At 43.0% G+C, this 19295-nt stretch overlaps 1 protein-coding gene across 3 annotated transcripts in view; it reads left to right on the top strand.

The window, feature by feature from the left end:
• Nucleotides 1–19295, top strand: part of THSD7A (thrombospondin type 1 domain containing 7A) — an 862000-nt gene that overhangs the window by 670553 nt on the left and 172152 nt on the right. For all 3 annotated transcript variants that reach the window (XM_029588974.1, XM_029588975.1, XM_029588973.1), the window contains 2 exons: nucleotides 715–909; nucleotides 16785–17048. In XM_029588974.1, the coding sequence (XP_029444834.1) occupies nucleotides 715–909; nucleotides 16785–17048 (459 nt within the window). The remainder of the gene's footprint in view (nucleotides 1–714; nucleotides 910–16784; nucleotides 17049–19295) is intronic.

Below are 19295 nucleotides of genomic sequence, written 5' to 3'. Positions count from 1 at the left end.
ATTTATTGTATTTGTACATACAAATTAGACAGGGCATGGTAAAACAGTGAAGAGAAGTAAACACAAAACGATGAATCCCATGTGGTGGCTGTTTGGGGTGGCACCGCTGGTATCTCCGAAATTGCCTCTTTTTATTCATAATTTTGTAGTTTCCTCTATTATTTTTTTTATAATCTGGCTCATTTAAGATGATGATGCTATCTTTTGTATTTATTTCTTAAGTATTTTCATGGTTTTTCATCTGATTTAAAAAGTAATACCGCATTGCTGTTGCCTTATATGCCTCTGTTTCAAGTAGCAGTTTTTCATTATTCCCAAGACTAGAGCTGTAGCTTGTTCACAAGTGTTTTATTATTGTGGGCCTTTTTCATGACATTCGTTTTTATTTCTTTTGAGATTTCTTTGAAGCTGGTAGGCTAGAATAAGACTTTGCATCCATCAAAATGTTCCCATTCCTTAATATTTTATCATACCATGGTGTTTGTAATTGCTTAGTAGTTTGTTCTTTGCCCCAAGATCTTACTGAAAATGAGACATTTGTCTTAGTTCAATAATGTCCCCATAGATCTTTAATAAATCATAAATATCACTGAATTACCAAGTAACAATTGTGACCCTATGAATCAGAGACTGCCATTCCATATTAATTGTTGACCAGTAAACTAATTATATGCCTGCCAGCTTGATATACACCATGTATTTTTCTGCTTACAGCAATCACTTGTCGCCGGCAAGATGGAGGACAAGCTGATGTTAGCGAGTGCCTTAAGTATGCAGGTCCACTGCCAGCTTTAACTCAGTCATGCCAGATTCCATGCCAGGATGACTGTCAATTCACTCACTGGTCAAAGTTCTCTTCCTGCAATGGTGACTGTGGGGCAGTCAGAACAAGAAGGCGTTCTCTCTTGGGTATGTACTAAAGGAATGCAAAACTCTTTAATTGTCATTTATAAAGAGCCTTGTGAGAACATATTGTGAGGTGACATGACTTAGTGGTTAGAGCATTTGTCAGGGAACCAAGGACACCAGGGTTCAAATCCAACCTCTCACCGATAGTAATTGTGATCTTGGGCAAATGATGTTGGGGCCTGAAAGCACATGAAAAAAAACATGCATATTAGTACAGACCATTTAACATAAAGGGCTGTCAGTATCCTGAAGTAAACATAGAAACATAGAAGTGACGGCAGAAGAAGACCAAACGGCCCATCCAGCCTGCCCAGCAAGCTTTCACACCTATTTGTTTTCATACTTATCTGTTACTCTTGGCCATTATAAGTAACTTTTTGGTTCCAATTCCCTTCCACCCCCACCATCGATGCAGACAGCAGTGCTGGAGCTGCATCTAAGTGAAGTATCTAGCTAATTGGTCTGGGGTAGTAACCGCCGTAATAAGCAAGCTACTCCCACACTTGTTTACCCTGCCTGTGCAATTCAGTCCTTGTTGGTTGTCTGAATATAAATCCTCTTTACTTCATTCCCCCCTGCCGTTGAAGCTGTGAGCTGTGCTGGATATGTATTCCAAGGGGCGGATTTTAAAAGGCCCGCGCGCGTAAAGCCCTGGGACGTGCGTAAGTCCCGTAAGTCCCTGCTTTCAGCAGGCGTAACTTTGCCGACAAAGGTAAGGGGGGGGGTTTAGATAGGGCCGGGGGGGTGGGTTAGGGAGGGGAAGGTGGGGGGAGGGCGAAGAAAAGTTCCCTCCGTGGCCGCTCCGAAATCGGAGCGGTCTCGGAGGGAACATGCAGCTTGCGCTGGGCTCGGCGCGCGCAGGTTGCACAAATGTGCACCCCCTTGCGCGCTCCGACCCCGGATTTTATAAGATACGCGCGGCTACGTGCGTATCTTATTTGTTTACCCAGACTATGTAATTCATTCCTTGTTGATTGTTGTCTAAATATAAATCATCTTTTCTTCATTCTCCCTGCCGTTGAAGCAGAGAGCTATGCTGGATATGCATTGAAAGTGAAGTATTAGGCTTATTTGGTTTGGGGTAGTAACCGCCGTAACAAGCAAGCTACTCCCCTGCTTTTTTGTGGATGCAAATCCTTTTTTCCACATTTCCTCTTGCCATTGAAGCATAGAGCAATGTTGAAGTTGCATTAACTGTGTGTATGTTTATTGAATAAGGATATTAATCTCCAGATAGTAGCCATCATTCCGGCAAGCAAGCCACCCCGTGCCTCTTCTCTTCATTCACATCCTCTTGACTTTATGGATCCACAGTGTTTATCCCATGCCCCTTTGAAATCCTTCACAGTTTTGGTCTTCACCTCTTCCTCTGGAAGGGCATTCCAGGCATCCACCACCCTCTCCATGAAGAAATACTTCCTGACATTGGTTCTGAACCTTCCTCCCTGGAGTTTTAAATCGTGACTCCTGGTTCTGCTGATTTTTTTGCAATGGAAAATATTTGTCGTTGTCTTTGGATCATTAAAACCTTTCAAGTATCTGAAAGTTTGAATCATATCACCCCTGCTCCTCCTTTCCTCCAGGGTGTACATATTTAGATTCTTCAATCTCTCCTCATAAGTCATTCGATGAAGAACCTCCACCTTTTTGGTCACCCTTCTCTGGACCACCTCCATCTTGTCTTTGTCTTTTTGAAGATACGGTCTCCAGAACTGAACACAGTACTCCAGGTGAGGCCTCACCAAGGACCTGTATAAGGGGATTATCACTTTCCTTTTCTTACTCAATATTCCTCTCTCTATGCATTCTTCTGGCTTTAGCTATCACCTTGTCACATTATTTCGCCGACTTCAGATCATTAGAGACTATCACCCCAAGGTCTCTCTCCTGCTCCATACACCAGGAGCAGACATGCCTCCATATAGCCAGAAGCATACCCTCCCCTCCCCCAGAAAGCTGATCTACACTAACCAGGAAATACTCCCTCCACCACCTCATTCCAATTTGACAATGCCCCTCCCTCATGGTATCAAATGTTTCTAAGGTGCAATGCCCCCTTTCTTCCTCCCTAGAATTTTGTGGGGGGCTCCAAGCTACCATGATCCTCTCTCCATTCACACCCCATGTATCCCATCCAGGGCCGGCGCAACCCATTGTGCAAGCCGTGCGCTTGCACAAGGCAGCATCCTGGAGGGGTTGACAGCCTGAGGGCCACCACCAAATTAAGTGAGCTGCTGGCACCACCACAAGGAAAAGAAAAAGAGGATTTGCAGGGCTCGGCAATGAAGATCATGGAGTTACAGGGCCATGCGGTGGTTCCCAAACTGCCACACAATGAAGATGAGAAGCTGCAGGGCCACGCAGCAAAGAAAAGGAGGAGCCACAGGGCATCATGGCAGTTCGCAACCCACCGCACAGCAAACATGAGGAAGTTTCATGGCCGTGCAGCAGTTCCCATCCTGCCGTGTGGTAAAGAAAAGAAGGAGCCATAGGGCCATGTGGCGGTTCACAACCTGCCGCTGGGCAAAGACAAGAGAGTTGCAGGGCCCCCAGCTGCACGGCAGTTCCCAACCTGCAGCGCAGCAAAGGTGAGGAGGAACTGCAGGGCCATGCTGCCAAGATAAGTTGCAGAGCCGCATGGCAAAGATGAGGAGCTCCAACCTGCAGGGCCACATGGTTCCTATATTGGTAGATGACGAAAAGGAAAAAAAACCACGATCAGTTCCTAACCTGTCCCACAGCAGAAGTGGAAGGCCACGGCTTCTGGGAGTGGCCTTGGTGTAAGCATGTGTGTGTCTAAGCATATATGTATGTGTGTGGGTGTCTGAGCATGTATGTGTGAGAGGAGGCATGTGTGTGTGTCTGAGCATGTGTGAAAGAGGTAGTGTATGTGTGTGTGAGAGGGAGCACTGAGACAGATGCAAGCTCTAGGGATGATGGAATAAGAGGTCTAAATACTAGTAAGTTTTTTTTAGCAGAAAATTCTTTTTTGTATTAGGAAAGTGAGGTATTGAAGCATAGGGTGTTCTCTTCATGTGTGAGTCTGAACATGTGTGTGTGTGAGCCTGTATATGTGTGAAAAAGAGGGATCTTGTGTGTGTATGTAAGAGGGAACATGTGTTTGAACATGTATATGTAGGAGGGAGCATATGTGAGCATGTGTGTGAGTCTGAGAATGTGTGTGAGAAAGAGGGAGTATGTGTATGTGAGCATGTGATGTAAGAGGGAGCATGTTCGTGTATGAGGGAGAGAGCATATGTTATATATGTGTATGTATAGATATATGTCTATGAGAGAGGAGAAAGTTTATGCATCCCTCTCTCACTAATCCACGACACTCTCAGAGTGATTAGAAATCAAAGTTTCCAGGTATGGAGAGTGTGACTTATTTTATCCGTATTAGTTTACATTTTTGGATGCTGTTTGATGTGTTTGCTGTTTTGAAATATTTGATTGGTGTTTGAGAAATTTAAAACAAATTGTTCATGAGTTTTTAATTATTGGATCTGCCATTCACCAGTTGTTTTGAAATATTATTTTTATTAGTATATTTATACTACTATGATACATTTATTATTACTTGATTTTATGTTTAATGTCTGTGTATTGATGGTGGTTTCTGTTTTTCCATTGTTGCCCTGCATAGAGTCTGACTTGTTGCAGTTTTCCTATTCAGTTTTTGTCTGCATGTTTCTATTTATAGTTTATGGTCTCTTTATTCTGTATTTGATGAGGGTCTACCTGTTTTCTTCAAGTGTGACCAAGGAGAGGGATTCTGATAGTGTGTAGGAATCTATAGCGGCTTGTTTTTTTCTGTTTTCTTAATAGGACGTGTAAAGCGTTTCCTTTTCATAGGTAAGGTTTTTACTTTTTTAAGTTCTGGCAGTTAGTACTGTTTTGTTGTGGTAGGTTTATTATATTTTAATTGCAATTTACTCATAGCTTTTTGAGAGTCAAGCCTACTCCTAACACACATTAACATATGGGTTCCAGGTGTCTTTTTTTGTAGCATTTTCTGGTTGATACCAAAGAAATGCATGCAAATACTTGTGATAATTTTTTATTTTGAATATTCTTTCTCATGTAAAATCTGTCATTATAAATGAATAATTTTTAACTGTGTACATGGATAGAGAGCAAGGGTATAAGATTTGCTAGGGCTCCTAATACTCTTGCACGAGCAATGGGTTCCAGGGGAGGGGGTGAAGACCCGGAGGGTAGATGGGTGACAGTTTTAAAGTTTAGATCACTGGAAGGAGCTGGGCTTTTTTTTTGGCAGGCCTGAGACAGAGACTGAATGAAGTGTGAGTGTGTATGTGTATGTGTGTTTGTGTGTATGTATGTGGGGGGGGGGGGGGGGGGGGGGGACAGTGCAATCATTTTTCTCACAGGGCAGCAAAAAAGCTAGCACCGGCCCTGATCCCATCTAATGACATGAAAAGTCAGGTGGGGAACAGGATCGATCCTCACTTGCTCCTGCTTCACAGGATCCAAGGCATCAAATGATACTCTCCTTTGCCCTGATGTCCCTCCTCCATTTCTCCCAGAACTTCAAGGTGGCAGCTCTGAGTCCTCAGATCTCCCTGGAAGCCCCTGACTATCTCATCTGATGTACATGTGGGACGAAAGAGTGTCAGGTCACTCAGCATCATTTGATGCCTCGGAGTCAGTGGAACGGGTGGGGATTGCAACTGCCCACTTCACTTTATCTTATGGGGTAGGCAGAGGATTCTAATGGGATTGGGGATCTGTGATGCTTGGGGCTTGGAGTTATGTAAAACTTCACTGGAATTTCCAGCAGGAGATTAAGTATTCTTTGAGCGAGGGGTCTCCAATGGTGGTGGGGAGTATGCTTATGATTTCCAGCTAGGGTGGGTATGCTTCTTACAAACCAGGGTGTACCTTTGATCCTGGACAGCCTTTTACATACAATGGAATATTAGCTTTCCAAGGCTCTGGGAAAAAAAGTTAGCTTCACCTCTTAAGTTGTAGTTAACTTTTGCATTAATGGGCACAATAATATGGATTGTTGTATGAATGCAAGCAATGTTAAATTTAAATGAGATGATTAGGGGGTTTAATGCATATTAATGCTGCCTTAGCATTCATGCAGAATAGGCCCCTTTATCTTCCATATGCACTGTGATTAATAGCATTTTGGTAAGGGACATGTTTGAATACTTATCACCATAGCAATGCATAAATCCAATAGCACTCAAAGTATTGTTCCATTAAAGAAATAAAATTTTGCATTAAATGAAGATAAAAGACCCCAGTGAGTGTATGTATGTATTCCTACAGCACCAACAACAATAATTTTCTCAGTTTTTGGTTTGAATAAATAACATTTGTTACCATTCCATAACATCAAGATCTTCACAGTGGCAAAATATGTCAGAACTCTGACTGTGAAGTGAAAGTTCTCAGTACCCTTATTCTGTTCCCACTGTACATTTCACAGTATAAAGCTAGACAGATAATTAATCTTAATTCAGCTTGGTATGTGAGACACTCACTCCTTAACTTTCACAATCTGTCACATAGTCTCTGATCTGAAGATAATTGGAGTCCTTCATGCAATACTTCTGCTGATTTGTAATGTTAGTAAGAAGCAATGCCTTCTCTAGGCTCTGGAGAGACAGGCTGCATGCAGGGCCATGGAAGCATTAGGCGGGGTAGGCAGTGGCCTAGAGCGCCGGAAGTGGGCGGGGTGGCAGAGTAGCCGATAAAAGGCGGCAGTTTCGATAGGACGGACGAGATGAGAAGCGGTGCAGATCAGGCACGGAGCTGGAGGGCATTTTCTGTTTTTGGGTATGTCTTTCGTTACAGAGCTGGGGGTTGTTTGTCACGAGCGGTTAGAGAGAGAGAGATGGATTACGTGACGCCGTGACTGCCTAGGTAGGCTGGACACCCTTCCACCGGTACTGACCGCATGCTTTTCTAAGCTGCTGACACGAGATGGAGTGTCTCCTTACACAGGAGAAAATCTCCAGCACTCCTTAGAGCCTGCCCCATCAGAGTGAAGATTGTTCATGCATTAGGAAACTCAATACGTATTGTTGCAGTTTCCCTAAACATCCAGCAAATGACAGCATGACACATAAACAAAATGTACACAAAGCATACAGAACTAATAATACAAGGCAGCAATGTTAAGACACCATCAATGTGATAAGCCAGCCCTTATAACGCATCAATAAACCTTCAAGACGAGGCATGTACGTGCAACCTATGCCCTGTCTAAGTGGATGTGAAGGCATTGTGGGAAATTCATATTCGTTAATTCGGTGCTCTACCTGATCATAAAGGATTGCTGAGGCAAGTTTATTGCTATTGTAGGATAAAATTAATGTTTTCTGAGATTGTATAAAGACAGACATTCCAACCATTTTACAAAGACAAACAAGAGCATTTCTAGGGAATAAGCATTACCCGCTTAGAATCCATCAGGTATGTTAAGATCTGAGCTAACAGTACAATGTACTCTGAATAGCATCTGTATTAGTTAATCTTCTAAACAGTAACCTTGTCATTTTTGTTAAGATATAGTCCCTGTGGCACCAGGCAGTACTGCCAGATAATTACCCCCTACTACAGTTAAATGTCCTAAGCCAAAGTCAGTGGTATGTAATTGAAGACAAAACAATTATAATGATATAGATTGTGATCAAGGGCATTATTGATTATACCCAATGGAATGAAAAGCTAGTTTAAAAAATTATTTTAATAGGTTATTTTTAAAATTGCTCTTTCGGATGTAAATAATAATGGGCTTTTTCTTTAAAATCATTCTGTTAAACCATGCCTCTGTTTGGTTGAAGAAAACATTGTTAAAGATCTGAAAATCCTTTAGAAGAAAATAATATATGTTTATTATATGCTTTCAGTGGCGCACCAAGGGGAGGGGGCAAGATCCCGGGTGCCATTCTCTAGGGCAGAGCTTTCCAAACTGTGAGTTGTGACACATGAGTGTGTCACCTGCAGTGTGAAGGTGTTGCCCGGTCCACATAGCAGCAGGGCCAGTGGAAGCAGGGAACTACAGCAGGAAGATCGGCGGGGCCGTGGTGGAGCTTACCCTCACCACGGCCCGAAGAAAAGGGTCACGTTCACTCCTCCTCCTTCCTGCCTGCGCAGCCCCGGAAGAAAAACGTTGCCGGAGCCGCGAGGGCAGGAAGGAGGAGGAGCATCTGCCATGTACAGAAGAGCAGTGTGAATGGGCCGCTGTAAATCCCACATCGCTGTGGCCCGAGAAGAGGAGGAAACCCGGTAGTAGGGCTTCTATGAGAATGAGAACCTGATTGTGTGTTTGAGGGAAGAAGATAGATGGAGAGAAAAGAAATAGAAAAAACAAAAAGACCCGGTAAAATGAATTGGCAAAAAAACAAGAAAGGGAAGGTGGAAAAAAAAGCCTGTGACCAACCAATTAGAAAACTAAGATCAGACAGCAAAGGTAAAAAAAAATTACTTTTTAGTGATTGGCACATGTAATCTTTGGGAATGTGCAAGAGTGGCACTTTCTCTATGCGGATCTCACAATGTACGAGATCAGCATGGAGAAAGTGGAAGCCCGTAAATATTTAATACCGCGGGGTCTGCACGGAGGAGGCAGCAGAACGGGCTTCAGTGCCAGTAGCAGCAATCAGCACCTCCCTAAATATCCACATGGCAGCAGTGACAGCAGTAGCAGAGGAATGAGAGAGACTCTGAGGTTGCTGGCAAAAGAAAGAGAGGGGGTCTGCCTTTAGTGTGTACATGTGTATGAATGGGAGTCTGCCTGGGGGTGTATGTGTGTGAATGCATGGGTGCCTGCCTGAGGGTGTGTCTGTGTGTATGAGAATGAATGGGTGTCTTCCTGGGGTCTGTCTGTGTGAGAACAGGTGCCTGCCTGTGTGTGGTGTATGTGTGTGTGAGAATAAATTGGTGCCTGCCTGAGAGTCTCTGTGTGTTTGTGTGTGAGAGAATGAATGAGCAACTGACTGGATGTGTGTGTGTGCATGAGAACCTGCCTGTGTGTGTGTGTGTGTGTGTGTGTGAATGAGATCCTGCCTGTGTGTGTGTGTTTACGATTGAGAACCTGCCTGTGTGTGTGTGTGTGTGTGTGTACGATTGAGAACCTGCCTGTGTGTGTGTGTGTGTGTGTGTGTGTATGAATGAGATCCTGCCTGTGTGTGTGTGTGTATGTGTGTATGAATGAGATCCTGCCTGTGTGTGTGTGTGTGTATGTGTGTATGAATGAGAACCTGCTTGTGTGTGTGTGTGTGTGTGTGTGTGTGTATGAATGAGATCCTGCCTGTGTGTGTGTGTGTGTGTGTGTGTATGTGCGTATGAATGAGAACCTGCCTGTGTGTGTGTGTATGTGTATGTGTGTGTGTATGAATGAGAACCTGCCTGTGTGTGTGTGTGTGTGTGTATGTGTGTGTGTATGATTGAGAACCTGCCTGTGTGTGTATGTGTGTGTGTATGAATGAGAACCTGTGTGTGTGTGTGTGTGTGTATGTGTGTGTTTGAATGAGATCCTGCCTGTGTGTGTGTATGTGTGTGTACGATTGAGAACCTGCCTCTGTGTGTGTGTGTGTGTGTGTGTGTGTGTGTGTGTGAATGAGATCCTGCCTCTGTGTGTGTGTGTGTGTGTATGTGTGTGTGTGTATGAATGAGAATCTGCCTGTGTGTGTGTGTGTATGTGTGTGTGTACGATTGAGAACCTGCCTGTGTGTGTATATGTGTGTGTATGAATGAGATCCTGCCTTGTGTGTGTGTGTGTGTGTGAATGAGATCCTGCCTGTGTGTGTGTGTGTGTATGTGTGAATGAGATCCTGCCTGTGTGTGTGAATGAGAACCTGCCTGTGTGTGTGTGTGTGTATGTGTGTATGAATGAGAACCTGCCTGTGTGTGTGTGTATGTGTGTGTGTATGATTGAGAACCTGCCTGTGTGTGTGTGTATTTGTGTGTGTGTATGTATGTGTGTGAATGGGAACCTGTCTGGGGTGTGTGTATGTGTAAATGTGAGCCTGCCACTGTGTGTGTGGAGATAGTTTGTGCACCCCAAGTAATCCATGACATGCTCAGGGTGACTGGAAATGAAGATTTCAGGTTTGGAGAGTGGTGAATTTTCCTTCCTTGTTGTTTTAATTATTAGATGTCTGTGTCTGCAATTTTGAAATATTTAATAATGTTTGGAAAATGTTTTAAATTTTGTGTGAGCTCCTAATTATTGGGTGTTATTCTAATCCTTAGCTTTTTCGAAATATTCTTTATATTAGTATGGTTTTACTTATAGGATTAATGTATATTCCTAGATTTATGAGAACTGGTGATGTTTGTTTCTCCATTGCTGTGTTCCATGCAAAGTCTGACTTGTTGCAGTTTCCAGTTCAGTTTCTGTTTCTATTTATAGTTTATGGCCTCTTTTCTTTATTCTGTATTTGGTGTGGGGTGAGTCTGTGTTCTGCATGTGTAACTGAGGTAGGATATTCTGTTAGTTTGTGGTTTTTATGTAGGGATTTGTTTCATCCTGGTTTGTTCTGTTTTCCCACAGGACTTGTATTGGTGTTTTAAGGCCTGTTGTAATATTTGAAGTGTTGCCTTTTTATATGTAACCCTTAGCGGGGGTTTTTAATCCCAAGGGCACATAAACATATTTATTTTCTTCTGGGCTGCTCCAGCTAGCAATCTGTATCCCATAGTCAACTCTTAATCCTGGGGGGGATTCTTTTTATGAGGGAAGCTCTCACCTTTGGCTCAGATGATGGTGTGTGCGTTCAGTGTGTGTAGACTGCAGGTGCATCCCATGGGGTGAAATGCTGGGACAAATCAGACAGGATTTGGGTGTTAAAATAAAGCTTACTGATTAGATAATAGATAAATTTAAGTCCATTTGTCCATAATATTAAAGTTACAGCTGACTGCTGGTACCTGTGTGCATTTCTCTGTAGGTAGGTATCCTTTGTTTCAAGCATCTGGGTAGAGCTCCCATGATGATTTTAAATGCAGAAGTTCACCCAGCAGCTAATCGGAAATTCTATTGGAGGGGTCCCCAACTTCACAGCAGTTACAGTCCTACCTTAATTCATCTCCTTCCTGGACACTCATCCCGACCTGGTCCCATGAATGGAGATCTAATTGGGGTCTCCCGATCTTGTTCCTTTATTCTTACTTGTTGTTATTGGGGACTTCTCTTGGGGAACAGTCAGTGTGGGATCAGGCTACCTCAGCACTGCAATCCCTGTGGGGAGGGGTGATCCAAAATCCTCCCCTCACTGGTCAGGTTCAAAAATACTTCTAAATGGAAAAATGGATATACCTTCAGCCATCACTGTCTCTCTCAGCAGGATCGGTCACTGGTCCATGTTAACCTAGGGTTTAGACTGTACTCCCAGGTCTTCAGTCCCTGGATGAGAGCCCTCTTGCCCCAAGAGGGTATCTGGTGTAATAATCTATCTCTTCTGTAAATTAGTAAAAGAAGGACCCTCTGGCTGGGAGTGCACGGTAAGGTAGCACTTCTAACTGAAACTCCAGGGTGAAGCTGGGAGACCTCACAAGAGTATAAAACTTAAATATCCTTACTGTTCCAAGGCTTCCTAAAACTGATCCCAGTGAGTTCTAAAATGGCTGGGCTAAATAGGGTTCAGGCATCCAATCCAGACCCTCCACGTGGGAGGGACTGATGAGGATGGAAGGCTCATGATATTAAAGTTTTATAAAGGGACCTTATGACATCTAGTGGCCAATCCGTGGAGGGGTGCCACACATAGACAGGATTATTCCTGTTTGAGCTCTGGCAGTTAGTACTGTTTAGGTATGGGAAGTTTACTATATCATTATTGTCATTTAGTTTACTCAAGACTTCTGAGGACCAAGCTCACACCCAACACATGTTACAATAGGCCTAATACCATATGGATTTACTAGGTGGCACCATAGCAGTGCCATCTACAAGGCTAGTTGGCACCATTTTAACATACTGGTTAATGGATGACTCCTGCCCAATTTTGACACTGAGGTCAGGGGGTGGTCGATTTTAAAACTATAGATTACCGGAGGGAGCATGGATTTTTTTTGGTGGGGAAGGGGACCTGTGACAGAGTGTGAGACTGATAGTTTCTAATGTGTTTTGGTTACTGGGAAAAACAACATTCTGTGTTTAAAAAAAAATAAAAAAGGAATGAGGAGGGGGCAGCACAGTATTTGTTCACAAAGAGCAGCAAAAATGCTGGCACCGGCCCTGCTCACGGCCTCCAGAGGATCTCATCATGCCCAGCGGCAGAGGTGGAGGGAGAGTGAGTGACTGAAAGGGAAGGGAAGAGGTGAGTGCAAGGGAGGAGGTGAGTGCCTGAGAGGGAACAGTGGGTGAGTGATGAGAAAGGGGGCCAGCGATTGAGAGAAAAGGGAGTGGTGAGTGACTGAGGTAAGGGAAAGCGAGTGCAAGTGAGGGGGTGAGTGACTAGGAAGGAAGGAAAGAGGGGTAAGTGAGAGAGTCTGAAGGGGATGGGGGAGTGAGGAAGTGGAAGAGGGGAATAAGAAGAGATAGTAGAAGTATTGTGTGTGTATGACAGAGAAAGGAGAAAATTTGTATATTTCCTTCTCCCCTGCTCCCTCACTTCTCCACTATTCCACAACATATGTGAATAACCCTAAAGACAACTGGGCATCTCTCTTACCGTGGGTGGAATTTTCCTACAACTCACACATCTGTACCACTATAGGATCTTCACTTTTCCAAATAGTATAAGGGAGGCAACCATCACCGCCGCTGCCTATTCTGTAAACTGTCCCCTCGCCTGCGGCCCAGCTGACTGCCCAGGAACTCCAGGAACACTGGGTACACACTACAGAGATGCTCCAAAAAGCTGCTGAGAAGACCAGATAAACTATGGACTTACATTGGAATCCAGCACCACATTTTCAGCTGGAAAACAGAATGTGGCTTAGCACCCATCACATCCAACTCCAGATGCCTTCAATGTGGCTCACCCCCGGATACATCGGGCCATTCCCGATCCTGTGCCAACTGGGTCCAGTGACTTACCAGTTATAGTTACCAGCCTCCCTAGGAATCCACAATGTATTCCTTGTTTCACTTCTAAAGCCTTTCATTCTCTCATGGCCCTCCAGGAAACTACTGAACCTCAAGAAATTTCCACAGAAGACGATGTCACCTATCAGGTGAAAGAGGTTTTGAACATCAGTTGATGTGGCAAAAGATGGGAATATATTATCTCCTGGGATGGATATGGTCCAGAAGAAAACACTTGGGAACTTGCCTCCAATATACTGAACAAGAGCTTCCTCAAGGAATTCCATACCACATACCCCAAGAAACCTAAACCCTCGGGGGGGTTAGAGGAGGGAGATTGTTGTACTTGGTGCTTGCAGGCCCCCCTTCCCCCCAACAAGCCGCTGAACTCATCTCCAGCCTTGGACTCTAGCAGGCAGCCTCTGACACTGGGGCAGATTGCCACACTCTGTCCACCTTCCCCGCTGACTTGCAGCAGGTCCCTGGGCCTGATCTGCCACTGATGCTGCCTCTCTTTCCAGCCCCTCCTAGGGGCACATGCACTGATGGCTTCCCATTTAAAGGGCCTGCTGTGGGAAAATCCCTGAGGTGCATGAAGATGATGTCACTACCTGAGGCCTATAAGAGGCCACCTTGGCAGTCCTTCTGTGCCTCGTCAATAGGTCATCTCTTTAGAGAAGTGCATTACCTCTGCGCTCCTGGTTTCTGACTCCTGTTCCTGATTCTGAATCCTGCCGTGTTCCTGAGTTCCTGTGTCTTGTTCCCAGTTCCGTTGGCAGTCTGGTTCATCTTGAGTTCTAGTCTTCCTGGTCAGTCTTCCTCATCTGTTTTCAGTGTCTCTTCCTACTCCTGTGGCCCTTCATCCTCCTCTTCATTCCTTGTCCCTTCAGATTGGATTTCTGGCTTTGACTTTGGATAGGACTTCTGGCTTGACCTTGGATTGGACGTTGATGCTGCTTGACCTCAGTCTGCCACTGACCACTGCCTGTTTACTGTTATTGGCTAAACTTCACCTGGCCCGACCACTGCCTGAACCCCCAACTCTGACAGATCTCTGCACGCCTTGATCACAGCCTGAACCTGACTCTGATTGCCTGCCGCCTGTCCTGACCGCTACTTGACCTGACCCCACATTCTCTTATTGTGCTGACCTGCATCATATTCTATGTCATGGACCTCACCTCCACAGAGGCCTGCGCCTAAGTCCAGCCGGTCCTGGCACCCAAGGGCTCAACCTAAGGGGAACGAGGGCTAGTATTGGTGAAGCTCCAGTTGGGCTTCTGCTTCAGCCTGCTCTGCCTGCCGATGGTGGGGACCTGCAGGGCTCCTCCCTGCAGGTTGCACTAACTCCCCCTCAGCCCAAGGGTCCACTTCCGCAACACTGAAAGGGGAGACGGAGCAAGACTGCTGGGGGCTGGGAGAGTAGGACTGCTATTGTTTCTGTTTCTCTGAGATGGGAAGTGGGAAGAATTTGATTTTCCCTGTGGAAATGTGCATCTGAATAACCCTATTTTTTTTTTACAGTACAGCGAAAGTTAGGAAATTTTGGAAGACTTTAGACATTTTACATCACAATCCTTGGCTCTTGGTCTCATTCTTTATCAGAGGCTGTATTTGTTGATTGCAGTACCACACAGGGAAGCGGCAAAGGAAACTCTTTTGGTAGCCTGTCTCTAGGCAGGGATGCTTTTGACTCATAGGCAACTCACACTAGTTTGTCAGTTCATTTCTTTTCTGGGGTTTGTATTAATGTGACTTTCTGTGACCGCAAGCATTTTTACAAGGAGATGGTGAGGGGGTGGCGCAGGGGAGGCAACACAAATGCATTGGCCCCCGGGTGCCAGAGACCCTCAGTATGCCTTTGTATGCTTTTAGCACTCTGGGTGCTCAAAGCATTTTGCATTAAAGTTCATGTCTTCTCTGTACTATTACATTTGAAATGAAACTGAATTCAATATAAGACGATTCATATGCTATGTGAAATCTACTCCCATTTTGCCTAAGGACTAGTAACCATTAAAAAATGAGTGACCTCATAAATGCGCAGCATCAAAGCCCTCCAATTCATTTTACACAAACTATAAAACTATTTCTGCCCCAAGCACAAAAATTCTGAACCCATTTTATTCACAAATTTGTACAGAATTAAACTCAACAGAGTACGTGGTCATAAAGACTTAAGCAATGAGATCTGGAAAGTACTGTATGGATATATTTATGATGTGTATTCTCAAATTTCTGGTATACTGAACAGCTCCTCTGAACCCATATGAAAATGTATTCATGTCACCATGTTTTAATCAGAAATACAACCCCTCACTGCTGCCACTCCTGCCCCTCCTAACATGCACACAACACAGAGGTTTTTTCTTCATTTTTTTTTCCAATTTTTCCTTTCTTATAACCCCAGGGTTAACTTTATAGCACCCCTTGATATTAATAGTGAATGCTATTGTACCTGATTTATAAAAGGTTTTGTTCCCGTGTGTGCTTACAGGGAAAAAGTAGCTTTTATAGATCATGCCCTGTATGTACTAATTTATTCCCTTGTTATTTTATGTTTATCTCCTGGGAAATAGAAGTACAGCAGCTAGGCCCATGCATTCTAAAGCAGCTGTGACCCACATGTTTTTTTATTTCCTGTTACCTAGGCTATTTCCTAGTAAATAACTAAAGCCCATACTGCAATGCTATATTTATGACAAATAAATCTATACACCTAACTGAGTGTGAAGATCTAATTATTCTCAGCAGGAATAGAGGGAGAATAACTTCACCAGGTTGAGAATGGAGATACATAATCAGAGCAGACAAGGGAAGACCCAGATTGCCTTTCCTAAATTGTGATTGGGCTTCGAGTATACTGTACATTGAACTGTGAACTCCTTGAGAGTTCCATGTTTTAGTACCCCTATTTTCACTATTTTCATGGGCAATGTCTCACGCCAGAAAGCATTTCATAAATATAACCTGATTTCTTTTTTAATATGTCACTTTTTTTTTTAATAGTACATCATAAATAGATGGCAATTTTTCAGTGATGATTTATTATGGTAAACACTGTCTATCTTTAGACTTATGCCCCACCTTTGCCAGTTCAAAAAAAAAAGACTGCCCAAAATGTCGCACACGTAAAAAAATACAAGTCACAAATCAATCCCAGCTTACATGTTAAAAATACAGTTCACAAAGATATAATCAGAATATAAACATAAATCTAAAAAGAAGTACTGTGCAACATGTTGCATACACTAGCAAGAATTGTAGCAGCTATAATACCCAAAAAAATCACCCCCAAGCATAGGCCACTACCAAATAGCCTTCTTTTTCAGAGCTGTACTTTCAGCTTCATTTCACCAAACTTCTGTGGTGTGGGAGAGGCAAACTAAGGGCTAGGAATAATTCCAGGATTAGTAAAAGTCTGCCCTATATTAACATTAGAGGATAATCATACATTTTAAGAAATTTTTTTCCTTTAAAACATTTTCTCCTGTTTTATTTTAAAAAATTAAATGAGAATTTAAAAAGAGCCAGAACCCGGTAAATCCCTCAATAGGAAAGCTTAGTGGGTGTGACAATTCTGTAAGCAGGTGCAAATGGGTGCATGTGCATACTTTCAGAAATCAAAGGTGCATGAAAGTAAATTATTTCCCTGAACCCCAGCTCTGCCCCCAGGCGTGCCTCTTCCCAGTACACAGAAAAAGTACACATGAAATCATATCACGTGTACAACTTCCAGGATAATTTCCAAAAAGTCCATTTACGCACATAAGACCATGTAAATGCTTTGGAAAATTAGCCCCATAATATTGGCCAGGTATAATAATGACTGCTAATAATGCCTCTTGATTTTCTAACCCAGGGAAAAGTAAGAAGAACGACAAATGCAAAAATCCCCAGTTGCATCCTTTGATTGAGACCCAGTTCTGTCCTTGTGACAAGTACAATGCCCAGCCAGTGGGGAACTGGTCTGATTGCATTTTACCTGAAGGCAAGGTTGAAGTATTATTGGGAATGAAAGTCCAAGGAGATATCAAGGAATGCGGGCAGGGATATCGCTACCAAGCAATGGCATGCTACGATCAGAACAACAGGCTCGTAGAAACATCAAGATGCAACAGCCATGGTAAGTAAAGGCATCACTTCCCCCTGTAATTCAGCAATTTTCTCATGTACTGTAAAATCTGACTTATCAGAGCAGAGGACTAAGTGAAAATGAGAATTATTTTTTTTATTATTAATGTTTATGCATAAGTCAAGCAGAGCACAGTATAATAGGAGAAAGAATAGCAAAAAAAAAAAAAAAAATTTCTTTGCTGGCTTTTCCTATACAGAAAATGTCCCATATAAAATGACCTGTGTCATGTGTATCGCTAAGTTTATCAAACTAATTTTACTTACACAGAACCATAGTGTATGATAACGGATAAAACAATGAAATACATCTGGTCTGCCCAATTTCATTCCAGGAATAATGCCGCATAAGTTAACTGACTAAGGGCGTGATTTACTAAGCATTTTTCCCTTAGACACAGAATGGAGAAAGAACCTTAATGAATCAGGCCCTATTAGACCCTCCATACAACAGAATATAACCGGTTATAGCTGGTTATAACTTATACCGCTAAGTATGTATGTATATACATATATATGCGTATATTCAGCAGCTTAGCCGTGCTACTGAATATACCTTGCAACTTAGCCAGATAAATTATATCCGGCTAAGCTACTTAAATGGCCAGCTGTGAATACTGACTTCTTTGTGAAGAAATATTTGCTTACACTGCTGCTGAGTCTAGCTTCCCAGAGCATCAATTTATGATCTCTTGTTCAAAAGTATTCTTTCCTTTAAAACAAAAAAGAAAAAGATTTAGTTCTTTGAGTTACTGAATTGCTTTCATATATACTCCCCCACCCCACCCCCATCCACACCTTCTCTCCTAGGGTTTGCATATTTAGGCCTTTGTCTCATCTCATTTGGCTTTTAGTGTAGACTCTGCACCATTTTGCTGGCCATTCTCTCTCGACCACCTTCAGCCTTTTGCAGGGAAATCTTCCAGAACTGGACACTATTTTCTAGGTAAGATCTTGTCTTTGACCCAGGCAAAGGCATTGGTTCCTCTTTTTTTATCAGCTTTATGCCTCTTCCTATTTACTCTAGCATCCTTCTGGCACTGACCACTGCCTTATAAAACTGTATTATTAGCCTGTGATCATCAGATATGATCACCTCAAGGTCCCTTTCCTAGCTGGTACACATCAACAGCTCACGTCCTTGGATTCCTGCATCCCAAATACAGGATTCTGTAATTTTTGTCCATTGAATCTTAATTTACAATCATTCAACCACTCTTCAGCCCATGTTACATCACTTTTCAAAGTTCCTCAAGGATGCCCACTCTGTAAAAGATATTAGTGTCATTAGCAAAGAGGGAAATTTTCTTCTAACTCTTTCACAATATTACTCACAAAGCTATTAAACAGAACTGGCCTCAGAACGATCCCTTAGGCACTCCACTTATCTCCTTTCTTTCCTCAGAGTGAATTTCATGTACCATTATCCTCTGTCTGTCAATCAACCAGTTTCTGATCCAGTCCACCACCTTAGGACTTCCTCCAGGCCACACAGTTTATCTATGAGTCTCCTACATGGGATAATATAAAATATTTTCCTGAACTTCAAGTACATTACATCCAAAAGCAATTGAACAGATTTGTTTGATATGATCTCCCTGTAGTAAAACCATGCTGCCATGGTTAAAAGGTGAGGTGAAAGAGACTATTTTAACCAAAACAAATCCTTCAAAAATTGGAAGAAGGATCCATTTGAAGAAAATAGGATAAAACATAAGCATTGTCAAGTTAAGTGTAAAACATTGATAAGACAGGCGAAGAGAGAATTTGAAATGAAGTTGGCCATAGAGGCAAAAACTCATAATAACAACTTGTTTAAATATATCCAAAGCAAGAAACCTGTGAGGGAGTCGGTTGGACCATTAGATGACCGAGGGGTTAAAGGGTCTCTTAGGGAAGATAAGGCCATTGCAGAAAGACTAAATGAATTCTTTGCTTCCGTGTTTACTAATGAGGATGTTGGGGAGATACCAGTTCTGGAGATGGTTTTCAGGGGTGATGAGTCAGACGAACTGAACAAAATCACTGTGAACCTGGAAGATGTAGTAGGCCAGATTGACAAACTAAAGAGTAGCAAATCACCTGGACCAGATGGTATGCATCCTAGGGTACTGAAGGAACTAAAAAATGAAATTTCTGATGTATTAGTTAAAATTTGTAACCTATCATTAAAATCATCCATTGTACCTGAAGACTGGAGGGTGGCTAATGTAAGCCCAATATTTAAAAAGGCTCCAGG

The sequence above is a fragment of the Rhinatrema bivittatum genome, chromosome 2, assembly GCF_901001135.1.
Source record: "Rhinatrema bivittatum chromosome 2, aRhiBiv1.1, whole genome shotgun sequence".
NCBI classification, from domain to species: Eukaryota; Metazoa; Chordata; class Amphibia; order Gymnophiona; family Rhinatrematidae; genus Rhinatrema; species Rhinatrema bivittatum.
This window is presented reverse-complemented; position numbering and strand designations above follow the sequence as displayed.